This window comes from Gymnoscopelus braueri (genome assembly GCF_963280865.1).
Source record: "Gymnoscopelus braueri genome assembly, chromosome: 21".
NCBI lineage: Eukaryota > Metazoa > Chordata > Actinopteri > Myctophiformes > Myctophidae > Gymnoscopelus > Gymnoscopelus braueri.
In genome coordinates, this window is record NC_137623.1 from 49,474,274 (window position 1) to 49,486,773 (window position 12,500).

The window sequence follows — 12,500 nt, forward strand, 5'->3', positions numbered from 1 at the left end:
CACACACACACACACACACACACACACACACACACACACACACACACACACACACAAAGTCACTTGTAGACTAGCACCACTTATTGTTGTTGTTGTTGTTGTTGTTGTTGTTGTTGTTTGTGTTCAGAGCCCCCGTCCCCCATCGCTCCTCCACAACTGGTTGCTGTTGGCGCCACCTACATGTGGATCGAACTCAACGCAAACTCCATTAATGGAGATGGACCCATCAGAGAGAAAGAGGTACAACTGTGTGTGTGTGTATGTGTGTGTGTGTGTGTGTGTGTGTGTGTGTGTGTGTGTGTGTGTGTGTGTGTGTGTGCGCGCGTGTGTGCGTGCGTGTGCGTGTGCGTGCGGTGTTTATGCGTTTGTGTGTTTGTGTGTGCACGCGTTTTTGTTTGTGTGTACAACCTGATGTTGTACAATAATACTAGCCTGGCGTAGACAGACTATATCACTATCGTCAGGCATGTTGATAGACAGTGTTCTCACCAGTGGATAAATATTAGCTCTGGTCGATAGCCTGAAGGAGTTTTCCTTAAGGCTATGGGACTTTCAAGCCAATGCGCCCACACCACAGGCTGCGCAGCCTCTTGTCTGCAGTAAAAAAAATATATACTCTTTCGCTACTCCCCAAAGCAAAGATTATCAATGGAATTTTTTTATTGACAAGAACTGTACAGGGCGCAGCGGAGTAACTAAAAAATGTTTTCCTTCCGGTGAAATATTTAACATTTTGGCCAAAAAGTGTATTTTAGACATGAGGTGGGGGCTCAGAGTGGTCCCACTTAATGAGGCGCAGTTTATGGAGCTAGTTCAGGCCAGGCAACTCAAGGGATTGGGGCAACCGATCAGGTGACTAGGTCACATGCTCTTTCCTCCTGATCGGGTGGTTATAGGTACTGTGCTGTTACCTGCTCACTCTGGCTGCCCTGTCTTGCTGAGCCGACGTGCGTCGTTACTGCTGCTGCTGCTGCTTGCTGAGATCTGCTACCGCTGCTCGCTGCTTACCTGCTGCTGCCCATGAAAGTCATGGATGGATATTGCGTTGCTGCCATTATCCATGCTGCGCCAATCATAGCTACTCAGCTGTGTGCTACTGGTTCTAAACGTGGTGTTACTTTCTTTACTTAAGTAAAAAACTAAATGAAATTATGGAAAAAAATCGCTTGCTAAAACGCTCAGCTCAAAAGCAGTAGCGTTCGTCATTGATCGATCTCAGTATGGTCAACTAGAGAGTGTAGAAATAGAGTAACGACACGCTTGATCCCGCCGCAAACGGGCTCCTTGGGCTTTAGTTCCAAACATTGGGACTGCCTTTGAATTAGACGGAGCACTTCCGCATTCCGGGCTATAGTTCCAAACATTGGGACTGCCTCATTGAGTTAGACGGAGCATTTCCGCATTCCATTCTTAAAATGGGAGTCGACGCTAATGTCAGAACTCTCTTTATGGCACTGGGTTAACGGTAGTTCACCAACAGTGTTGCTTAAATTGCTATGTTTCTTATCGTAAGTAACGATGGGCTCGGGGTTCTGTTATGGTCCCCAGTTTAGTGTGTATTTGTTCAAAGTAGTTCACTTTATCTCAAGATTTGGGTTTCTAGACCTGGCTGCTTGCTTCTCTCTCAAGAGATGGCAACACCAATCTGTCGATCACAGAGAAATGGATGGCGTTCGCGGTGCAGGGAGGGAGAGAGAGAGGGAGGGAGATAGAAAAGGCATGGCGTCACTTTGTGAGTTGCTTTGCTTGTTCTGGCTCTAATGTTCAGATTAATATCTTATGTACTGGTTAAAACACGGATGTGCTCAGTTGGCTGCATCTTGCTTAATTTATAGTTTAATATATTTATGGATAGTTCAGTGGCTTCTTTAGACGGTACTCTTATTCTGAAGAGCTTGTCCACCAGATGTTGTATTTGAGGCTTATAGTTGATGACCGAACACATCTCTACCCAGGCGGATGAGAGATGAGAAACTAACTTGTGAGATAGTGTTCAAGAGTAGGTTTGCACTGCAGCTTAAATGTTCAGCTGCTAGAACTCATTGAAAATGATTTACCATTAATCTATAGGATGTTCTGTTTCGGCACTGGGCTGGAATGAATGAACTATTACGTTATATAAGATATAAGGGTAAGCTTTGTTCCGTATTCAGCTGTCTACTCTATGATTGGTTGATTTTCTGGTGTAAACTGGGAATTGTAGTCTCTATATTTATCATTTTATGTAGTCTGCGTGGTAAAATACATTTCAATCAGGCTGAATGGCATAAGATGGTTAGTAATTATAGTAAGCCACAGCAATTAAAGTATTATATTTATAAAATTATTAATGTTATGAACTTACTTGCGACTTGCAAATGTGAGTAAAGCAGCAATAATGCATGCAAGTATCACAGTGTAGGATTAATAAATGTGCAAGTCTAGTTGGTGTTAAATATTATAGGTTACGGGTCTGTTCGGATTCCAATCATCATTTAGCAGTATTTTAATCAGAAGGCTGCGAGTATGTTGTAAGGATGTGCATAGATCATTCTATGCTTAAAGCAGTCTGTAGTTGTGCAGACTGGCATTATATCGTGTTATTTATTTATGGACAGATAATAGGGGTAGGGATGATTTATCTCCATGTGCCGATGGTGGCTATAGTTATTTACCTCTTGTATAGCTATAACTGGTATCTAATTGCACAGTAGAAAAAATGGCATGGTAGAGTTGTTGTGGCACAGGCTAACACAGTACGTTTGCTTCTTGTGGAAGCTTTAGATTGTCGTAGCACAGGCTAGCACAGCATGTTGCTTCTTGTACGGAAGCTTTAGATTGTTGTAGCACAGGCTAGTCAGCATGTTTGCTTCTTATGTGGAAGCCTTAGATTGTTATAGCACAGGCTAGCACAGCATGTTTTGCCTACGTGGAGGCCGAATTGTTAGCAAAAGCTATCTCAGCATGCCTTGCTACGTGGATAGCTCTGGATTGTTTGTAGCACAGGCTAGCATAGCATGGTTTTCTTCCCACGTGGAAGCTTGAATTGTCTTAGCACAAGCTATCTCAGCATGCCTTGCTACGTGGATAGCTCTGGATCGTTTGTAGCACAGGCTAGCATAGCATGGTTTGCTTCCCACGTGGAAGCTCGGATTGTTCGTAGCACAAGCTAATTCAGCATGTTTGCTTCTCATGTGGAAGCTTGGATTGTTGGTAGCACAAGCTAAACACAGCATGTTTTGCTTCCCATGCGTAAAGCTATCAAATTGGTTGTAGCACAAGCTAACTCAGCATGCCTTACTTATGTAGATAGCTCTGGATTGTCGTAGCACAAGCTAAACACGGCATGCTTGCTTCCATATGGGAGGTACATGGTATATAGAAAAGTTGGTTGCCAAGTGATGTTGTCATGTTTTTACAGAAGATTACAGAAGTAAAGTTTGCAACAGGATAGATAGTGGGGCTTCAGTAGAGTCAAGATATCAGTCATTTGTCCATGTTGGCTGGTGCGCACCAATTAAATACAATTAAAAATATAATAATATTTTGCCGCGACATATCTCGCAGGACGGATAAAAGAGGGACTCCGATGCTGGCTGCTCCTGTTATCAATAGTTAACATATGTTGATGGGCTCTTTGCTTGTCTCATGCTTATCAAAAGCTGGGTGACTGGAAGTATTTGTCCCCGTATAAAAGGCGCTGCTGTATCCGCCAAGAGTGGGATGCTCACGGCATATTTAGCACCACATCACGGTGTGTTCATCACTGGTGTCGAGTGTTGCAGCGCAACCAGCAGCTTGCGGTGTGCGACTGACTGTGTCAGGATTTGAGGCCACTCTCGCACATTGACGTGCAGCATGCGTCCCCACACATCCACAAGTGAAGCATGCACGCTTCACCGGGGATGTGTGAGTGGCTTCAGGAAGTAAATTCCTGTCCCAGCGGTCTATAACGTCATCTCGTCCAGGGTGGCTTACCATGGTAATTGCAAGGATAATTCTGCTTCTGGTTCTAGATTCCAGGTTGAGCTACCTACGCTCTCGGCGGCTCTGTGAGCTCTCAAGGCAGCGTGAGAGAGCTGCTTGAGATGTGGGCTTCTCAATGTTCTCAGCACTATGCTGCATCATCTACCGTGCGGGCTAGCTCAAGGCTCTCAAGGCAGCGTGAGAGAGCGCTTGAGATGTGGGCTTCTCAATGTCTTCTCGGCACCTATGCTGCATCATCTACTGAGCTGCCTAGCTTGCTACTAAAACTCTGCTAAATCAATTCTGGCAACCCTCTGGCGTCTGGCTCTGTTGGGCCGATCCAGACTTGCAACAGATGGCATTTCGTGCTAAATCTATTAGGCTATGGATGGAGAGGGATATCGGCGTTAGTTAATATTATTCACATGTCTAATAATCTGCGTCAAGCTCTGCAAGCTATAATTTAAGTTTGTATACCGTATTCTTTCTGCATCAACTGCTATGTTGCTAATATGCGCCACATGGCGCTTAATCAATTTAGACCGAGGCGATTCTAAAATCTCCTTCTAAATCTGACTAAGTTCTGGAAACTTCAAATAGTTATTAAAAATATATAAATGCATGTTGCTATACGGTAAATGGCAACATGATCCCAAAATGGGTTAAATTGGTCATAGGTTGGCCGGGCTAATCCAGAATTGCAATAACATTGTGTTTGTCTCTCCATCTGTAGGCCTAAACTTGAACTGGTTCACTGCAAGCAGCGAGAGATCTGCTCAAGCTGTGGGCTTTCTCCATCCTCCGTATTGGTGTAGCTACACCTGCAGCGCTGCTTGTCCTTCCGCTTCTCTTAAATCTATGGGGCAATGGTCCTCAGGAGCTTACGTAGATATTGGTTAATAAGGATGACATTCTGCAGGCTAAAAGCTCATGAGTATGAGCGCTCTAGCTGTTCTATCGCTAATTCAATAAATGCTGCTTGCGCATTATTGACGCTTTAATTACAACTCGGGTGGATTGCTGGGGATTTAGTTTAGTGGTGATGTCATGGCGTTAAAATGTTGGGCTATTTAAAATGTTGGGCTATTTATGACTATACAGTCAGGCTAATATTATTAGTAGTAAGCTGAGTCTATTAGTAAGTGCTGCTCAGGTATCGTTATAAAAAGCTGCTGCCGCAATATTCATTGCTTAATTTTGAGATCGGGTGGATGGCTGGGGATTAGTTATTGGTGACTTCATGGCGTTAAAATGTTGGGCTATTTAATATGTTGGGTTTTAAAAATGTTGGGCTATTTATGACTATACAGTCAGGCTAATATATTATATATATATAGTACTGATTCAGATGTTAAGTAAAGATAGCACGTCTTTGCACACATAGTCAGTACACTTTATTTATTATGGATGATAAACAATAGTTATCATTCATCATAGGATGACTCATTTATATATATATATATATATGTGTATATATATAGCAGATTTCTTTGAAAAAGAAATAAATATAGAATGTCCTCTTCGAATCCGATTTGGTGCGGCACAGCTGTGGACTCCATATTAGGATATCGTCTAGGACTCCTGAATTCAGGGATCAGCAGGTACCTGGATTCATCAGGCTTGTTGAACACATGGATGCATGCTGCATTTGTTTAGTTAAATTTAAAAATTAAATGATGAGGAACTCAGTCATTATATCATGTTAATTATGGAGCTCCACCATTCTCACAGATGGTTGGTCCGGCGTCAGGCTCTGTGCTCCCAGGCGGTTTTGGGGGTTCTTGCTGTTTTGGGGGTTTAATTCATTCCCTGTAAATGCTATTTGGCATGTAACATTCATTAAAATGTTATCCTTACAGGGAATGAATGGATTCAGAGGCCTGACGCCAAACCATGCTTCCTCATGCTTTCTATTCCATGCTCAAGCTTGCTAATAAATATATATTCTAATCCAATCTAAGAGTTGTCTGACTGAAATGAGGCGCAGTTTATGGAGCTAGTTCAGGCCAGGCAACTCAAGGGATTGGGGCAACCGATCAGGTGACTAGGTCACATGCTCTTTCCTCCTGATCGGGTGGTTATAGGTACTGTGCTGTTACCTGCTCACTCTGGCTGCCCTGTCTTGCTGAGCCGACGTGCGTCGTTACTGCTGCTGCTGCTGCTTGCTGAGATCTGCTACCGCTGCTCGCTGCTTACCTGCTGCTGCCCATGAAAGTCATCCCACCCGCCTCCCCGGCATCCACCTGTAGGCTCTGTTTCTAGATCCCCATGGGGGTTTAATTAATTCCCTGTAAATGCTATTTGGCATGTAACATTCATTAAAATGTTATCCTTACAGGGAATGAATGGATTCAGAGGCCTGACGCCAAACCATGCTTCCTCATGCTTTCTATTCCATGCTCAAGCTTGCTAATAAATATATATTCTAATCCAATCTAAGAGTTGTCTGACTGAACTAGAGTTGGCTTTCAACTCCATAAAACCGTCTTTGTTTTGGTGAGTAGCGAAAGAGTATTTTTTATTTTTACTGCAGACGAGAGGTTGGGCAACCTGTGGTGCGGGCACATTGGCTCGAAAGTCCCATAGCCTTAAGGAAAACTCCTTCATATTGACAATAATATTGTATATGTTATAATTATTGTACAGGTGGAATATCGGACATCATCAGGCATGTTGATAGACACCACACCAGTGGATAAATCTCAGCTGAAGATCGGTCATCTGGACCCAGACACTGAATACTACATCAGTGTTCTGTTGACCAGACCCCTGGAGGGAGGCACGGGAAACCCCGGACCACCTCTCAATGCCAGGACCAAATGTGCCGGTAAGTCTGTCTGTCTGTCTGTCTGTCTGTCTGTCTGTCTGTCTGTCTGTCTGTCTGTCTGTCTGTCTGTCTGTCTGTCTGTCTGTCCATCCTATGGGATCTTTTTGGATGCTATGGATATGATTGGATGCTATAGATCTGATTTGATGCTATGGGTATGAATGGATGCTATGGGTGGGGTTGGATGCTATAGATCTTATTGGATGCTATGTGTATGAATGGATGCCATGGGTGGGGTTGGATGCTATGGATGTGATTGGATGCTATGGATGTGAGTGGATGCTATAGATATGATTAGATGCTATGGATCTGATTAGATTATATGTATGTGATTGGATGCTGTGGATGTGATTGGATGCTATGGATATGACTGGATGCTATGGATGTGATTGGATGCTATTGATATGATTGGATGCTATGGATATGATTGGATGCTATGGATATGATTGGATGCTATGGATATGATTGGATGCTATGGATGTGATGGGATCTTATTGCTTGATAGTCCAGAGTTGCTTAACGGAGGGGAAGTTTGAAAGATGTTTTTTCTTTCTTTTTTTTTACACAAAATGTAGTGAATCTCTTTGAAGTGAAATGTGCTGAGCATGAAGCTCACACACTAATTGTTGTCCTCGTTATCTAGTGATTAGTCTAATTGAACCCTGATTGATTGGTTGCTGTCACAGTGGTGTGTGCGTGCGTGCGTGCGTGCGTGCGTGCGTGCGTGCGTGCGTGCGTGTGTGCGTGCGTACAGGGGAGGGGGAGTGCAGTAATTCAATTGCTTAAAGGTTCTATGGACTAAATTTGTTTGTCGTATAGAAGTATATTTTATACTTCTACTAAACAACATCTCAGAGGCAAATATTGTACTTTTTACTTCACTACAATTAGTTTACAGCTTTAGTCACTGGATTTAGATTATTAATACAAACATAAAGTGATAATTGATGATGTGGCATTATTATAGGTTCAGTTGCAAAGTAATTACAATCAGCTCCACCTTCACCAGTTGCAACATTAAAGTGATGAACACGTTAATGCATTATAATACAATAATTAATATGACTGTGAAATGGACCATTCTGCATGATGACAAACATGACTTTCATGTTTGGTACTGTAAGTATATTTAGACGTATACTTATGAGTATTTTTACATGGTGATATTGTAAGTTTTACTAGTATAAAAAGGTACTTCTTCCACCACAATGAAATGTAATATAACACAGTGGAGCTCTTCTAATCTTTGTGAATGTTTCACCCAGATTGCTTCATACCTTTCGTTAACACTGCTCCCTCTAACGAGATGAATATTAATTATTAATTACAGCTTCATACAAAACAACAAAAGCCTCCTGATGCCCTTATATGGAAACTAAGGACAAAAAGAAATGTACAGTTTTTATATTAACCACTTGACCCCAGCATCCATATTCTGGGGGCCAAAAATAGCCAATGTGCAAGCTCACACAATGCGGCGCAAGAGATTTGGTGTAGATCAGGTGCCCATGTATGGTTTAAGTGGTGAACAACCTGTATTATAGCAGATGTATATGAGCTGTTTGAGCTGGTAAGATGTTTCTCATTGATTGATTCTCAAAACAAGGAACAAAGTGTGTCCCTTATCAGATCAATAAGGCAGTGGTTCCCAAACCTTTTCATGCCAAGGACCCCTAAATTGATATATATTTGGCCGCGGACCCCCATCTGAACATGTTTTGTGCCAAGGACCCCCAGTGTGTGGGAGAGCATTGTGTAATGTGTAGGGATCTCTAGAGAACAAATGACAGGTAATTAACACTCTTACATTCTCTCTCTCTCTCTCTCTCTCTCTCTCTCTCTCTCTCTCTCTCTCTCTCTCTCTCTGCTTCTTTATTGCTCTCTCTCTCTCTCTCTCTCTCTCTCTCTCTCTCTCTCTCTCTCTCTCTCTCTCATCTCTCTCTCTCTCTCTCTCTCTCTCTCTTTCTCTTTATTGTTCTCTCTCTCTCTCTCTCTCTCTCTCTCTCTCTCTCTCTCTCTCTCTCTCTCTCTCTCTCTCTCTCTTTATTGTTCTCTCTCTCTCTCTCTCTCTCTCTCTCTCTCTCTCTCTCTCTCCTCTCTCTCTCTCTCTCTCTCTCTCTCTCTCCTAAACCCCTAAATTGATATATATTTGGCCGCGGACCCCCATCTGAAAATGTTTTGTGCCAAGGACCCCCAGTACATAAGATTAGTGTTTAAAAATGATCAAAATATTATTCAAAATCTTCCAAAATATTTTCAAAAATAGCAAAATCACCTTGTACATCTGCTATTTTTGAATAGCCAACATATAAATGCAAAAAGTGGTTAAAATGATTGTGATGCTACTTTTGCTGGGGACCCCCCTGGCCTGGAACACCCCCAAGGACCCCTGGGGGTCCCCGAACCCCACTTTGAGAACCGATGCAATAAGGGATGCGTCTCCAAATAGGGACAGTTCCTTATTTCAAGGAACAGTTTTTCAACCTTAAATAGGCTAGGGTACGCCGCTAGGCACTGTGGCCATTAGGGGGTTAATAGTAAAGTCATTAGCATGATGCTAGTGCTGTGCTCATTAGGCGGTTAATGATAAACACATTAACATGCATGTTAGCTTGATTGCCTCATCTGCCTTTTCTGTGCACGTGCACGTGCACGTGCACACACACACACACACACACACACACAACACACACACACACCTGGAGGAAGAGACAGATGTGTGTGTGTGTGTGTGTGTGTGTGTGTGTGTGTGTGTGTGTGTGTGTGTGTGTGTGTGTGTGTGTGTGTGGTGTGTGTGTGTGTGTGGGGGGGGGGGGGGGGGGGGGGAGAGCATTGTGTAGGGATCTCTAGAGAATATGAACAAATGACAGGTAATTAACACTCTTACATTCTCTCTCTCTCTCTCTCTCTCTCTCTCTCTCTGCTTCTTTATTGTTCTCTCTCTCTCTCTTTCTCTCTCTCTCTCTGTCTCTCTCTCTCTCTCCTGGGTTTTAACAGTGATTATTAAATTACAGAGATCATGGGGGGGGGCAGACATTACAAACATGCAGCATCTGCTCCTTGGTCACTAGGTCATGAATATTATGTATAATTAATATGCAACAGTTTGTTAAAAAAAAAACCTGTGATCCAAAATTGGTTCAATATTTATAAAACCCACAGACACACTGAACCAATTTCACTCTCAACATTTGCAGTGATATAATTGTACGAAAGTAAAATACTCTGGCATCAAACTAGATCACTCGGGGTCATACCTATGTTCCCCGGACCTATGTTCCCCCACTAAGGTTATGGTTAGGGTTAGGTTTAGGTTAGGTCCTATATTCCCCGCTCTCCTAGGAAAGCGGGGAACATAGAACCTGGGGAACATAGAACCTGGGGAACATAGGTACGGTCCCGATCACTCTTATGAATTGGTTTTGTTTAACCCACATTACCTGCCAAACACGAGTATAACCGTTATTGTAATACATTTTTTTTTTGTCTTTTTTTTTTTCAATTTATCCACACAGAACCAGAGATATCACGATCCAAAGATTTCTAGCTCCATTCACTCCTTGGTTAACTTATTACTTTAAAATCCTGTATCTCGGCTCCTGTGTACTTTTTTTTTTACCATGTTATTTTGGGGAAAAACATGCTATTTTCAACTGGCTGCAATTATGGAACGGATTACCGCAATCGGATAATTTTTTTCCACAATTCTACGAGACTCCTGTGTGTGTGTTATGAGGGGATCACCGTGAGGACGGTGATCACGGAAATATTTTGTGACTACTTAAAAAAAAATGTTTTAACATTGCAAACAATGCTGGCAGTGGGGAAGTAAAAAAAAAAAACAGCAGGGAATGTGTTAAGACCTGAGGCCGCGTCTAAAAAAATTCTAAATCCTAACAATTCTTCGGAAAAAAATAGGAAAAAATATTTTCACGATTTTTCAAAAATAGCAGATCTACAAACTCGTAGCGCGGCACTCAGTGCCGCGCTACGAGCTTGTATATCTGCTATTTTTGAATAGCCAAAGAAATCTAAAGTGACACAGATGCGTTCCAGTTCTCAATGGGTTAAGACCGATTTAGTTTGTAGATTATTTATTTTAATTTCACAATTTATTCCATATGACCTCCTGCACATTTTTTAATATGTAAGATATGTGAATTGGTTGGTACTTTACTTTCCATCACTGACTGGGAGCATTGGGCAGCAGTTCGGGGTTCAGTGTCTTGCTCAAGGACACTTCGACACGCAGCCAGGAGGAGCCGGGAATCGAACCGCCCGCTCCCCCTCCTGATCCACTATGGAGAGAAGAGAGGATGTATAGAGGCAGAGGACAAGAACAGACCTGTTGAGAGAGAACAAAGAGAGAGAGAATGTGTTGTGTGTGTGTGTGTGTGTGTGTGTGTGTGTGTGTGTGTGTGTGTGTGTGTGTGTGTGTGTGTGTGTGTGTGTGTGTGTGTGTGTGTGTCTGTGTGTGTGTGTGTGTGTGTGTGTGTGTGTGTGTGTGTGTGTGTTTGTTTGGCATACCTTCCACTCAGCCTGTCGTAACATGTCAACACATCCGACACACACACACACACACACACACACACACACACACACACACACACACACACACACACACACACACACACACACACACACACACACACACAGGGTAGTGACCTGTGTGTAGTGTGTGTATCCTCATAAACACCTACATGCTGTCTGTTTGACTGTGTCGGAGCTCTACTGCCGCCTGGAGAGAGAGAGCGAGAGAGAGGGGGGGGGGGGGTGGATGGATGGATGGCTGGATGGATGGATGAATTATAGGGCCTGAGCACTGCACCAGTGCGAAGCCCTATTGAAATTGCAATGTTTATTATAATTTTTTGCACAAATGAATCGTGTTTTTGAGGGCCTAAACTTACTCAGAAAGTTGCGCAACTTTGCACAGACATCACACCTGGCAAATAATTACATTTTGAATGGTCTCAAAAATGATCTAAAAAAGGGCTATCATATTCCGACTTACAAAAAAGTCTCTTGGCGCCATGACCTAAACCAAACAGGAAGTCAGCCATTATGAATTTATTGTGGCACATTTCATGCCATTTTCACGTGTTGTACTTTATTATACAACAGGTAGTTCCGACCAAGCAATCTGATTGGCTGAAATAGCTTTCTAGCCGTGCTTCAAACCAGCATCATAGCACGGGCCTAATCACATTAAATAAATCACTCCGCACTGCAGTCCGCACCTGATTAGACCATATATGTCACAGCTGTGCTGTGAAGTCACGCTGTCCCACGGTACGAAAACAAACAGACAGTAGCCTGACCCACCGCCGCCACCGGAGAACAAACAGCTATGCAAAATGGACTATGTTGTTAATTTTGACTTATTTGGTGGACTTACGGTTGATCAATGGTTAGAAGGTTATAAATATCCTCCTGTGTTAAAGTAAAATTACTCCCATTTCGTTTCCCATTTCGTTAACAGTCCAGTGTATGTTATACTTTATCGTACGAAGGTATCGCACGGCGAAAATAGCCGATCTACAAGTTCACAACACCGCATTGTCAGCTTGTAGATCAGTTATTTTGGCCACGTGACACGGTCGTACGACGGAGCATATAGCCTACTGGAATTCATTCCACTGCGCAAGCATTGATAGCGCTCGGCTGTGTTGATGAGACGGTGCCTCAGGCTCATAGTGCTGCTACAGGGACTATTTAATGTCTCAGT

At 42.8% G+C, this 12,500-nt stretch overlaps 1 protein-coding gene across 5 annotated transcripts in view; it reads left to right on the forward strand.

The window, feature by feature from the left end:
• The window catches only part of LOC308077380 (receptor-type tyrosine-protein phosphatase mu-like), a 261,491-nt gene that overhangs the window by 59,458 nt on the left and 189,533 nt on the right, over nt 1-12,500 (forward strand). For all 5 annotated transcript variants that reach the window (XR_013932396.1, XM_080418051.1, XM_080418052.1 and 2 more), the window contains exons 8-9: nt 128-240; nt 6,592-6,772. Coding sequence is in view for 4 of the 5 variants with exons in the window: in XM_080418051.1 (XP_080274177.1) it covers nt 128-240; nt 6,592-6,772 (294 nt within the window). In the remaining variant the exon portion in view is untranslated. The remainder of the gene's footprint in view (nt 1-127; nt 241-6,591; nt 6,773-12,500) is intronic.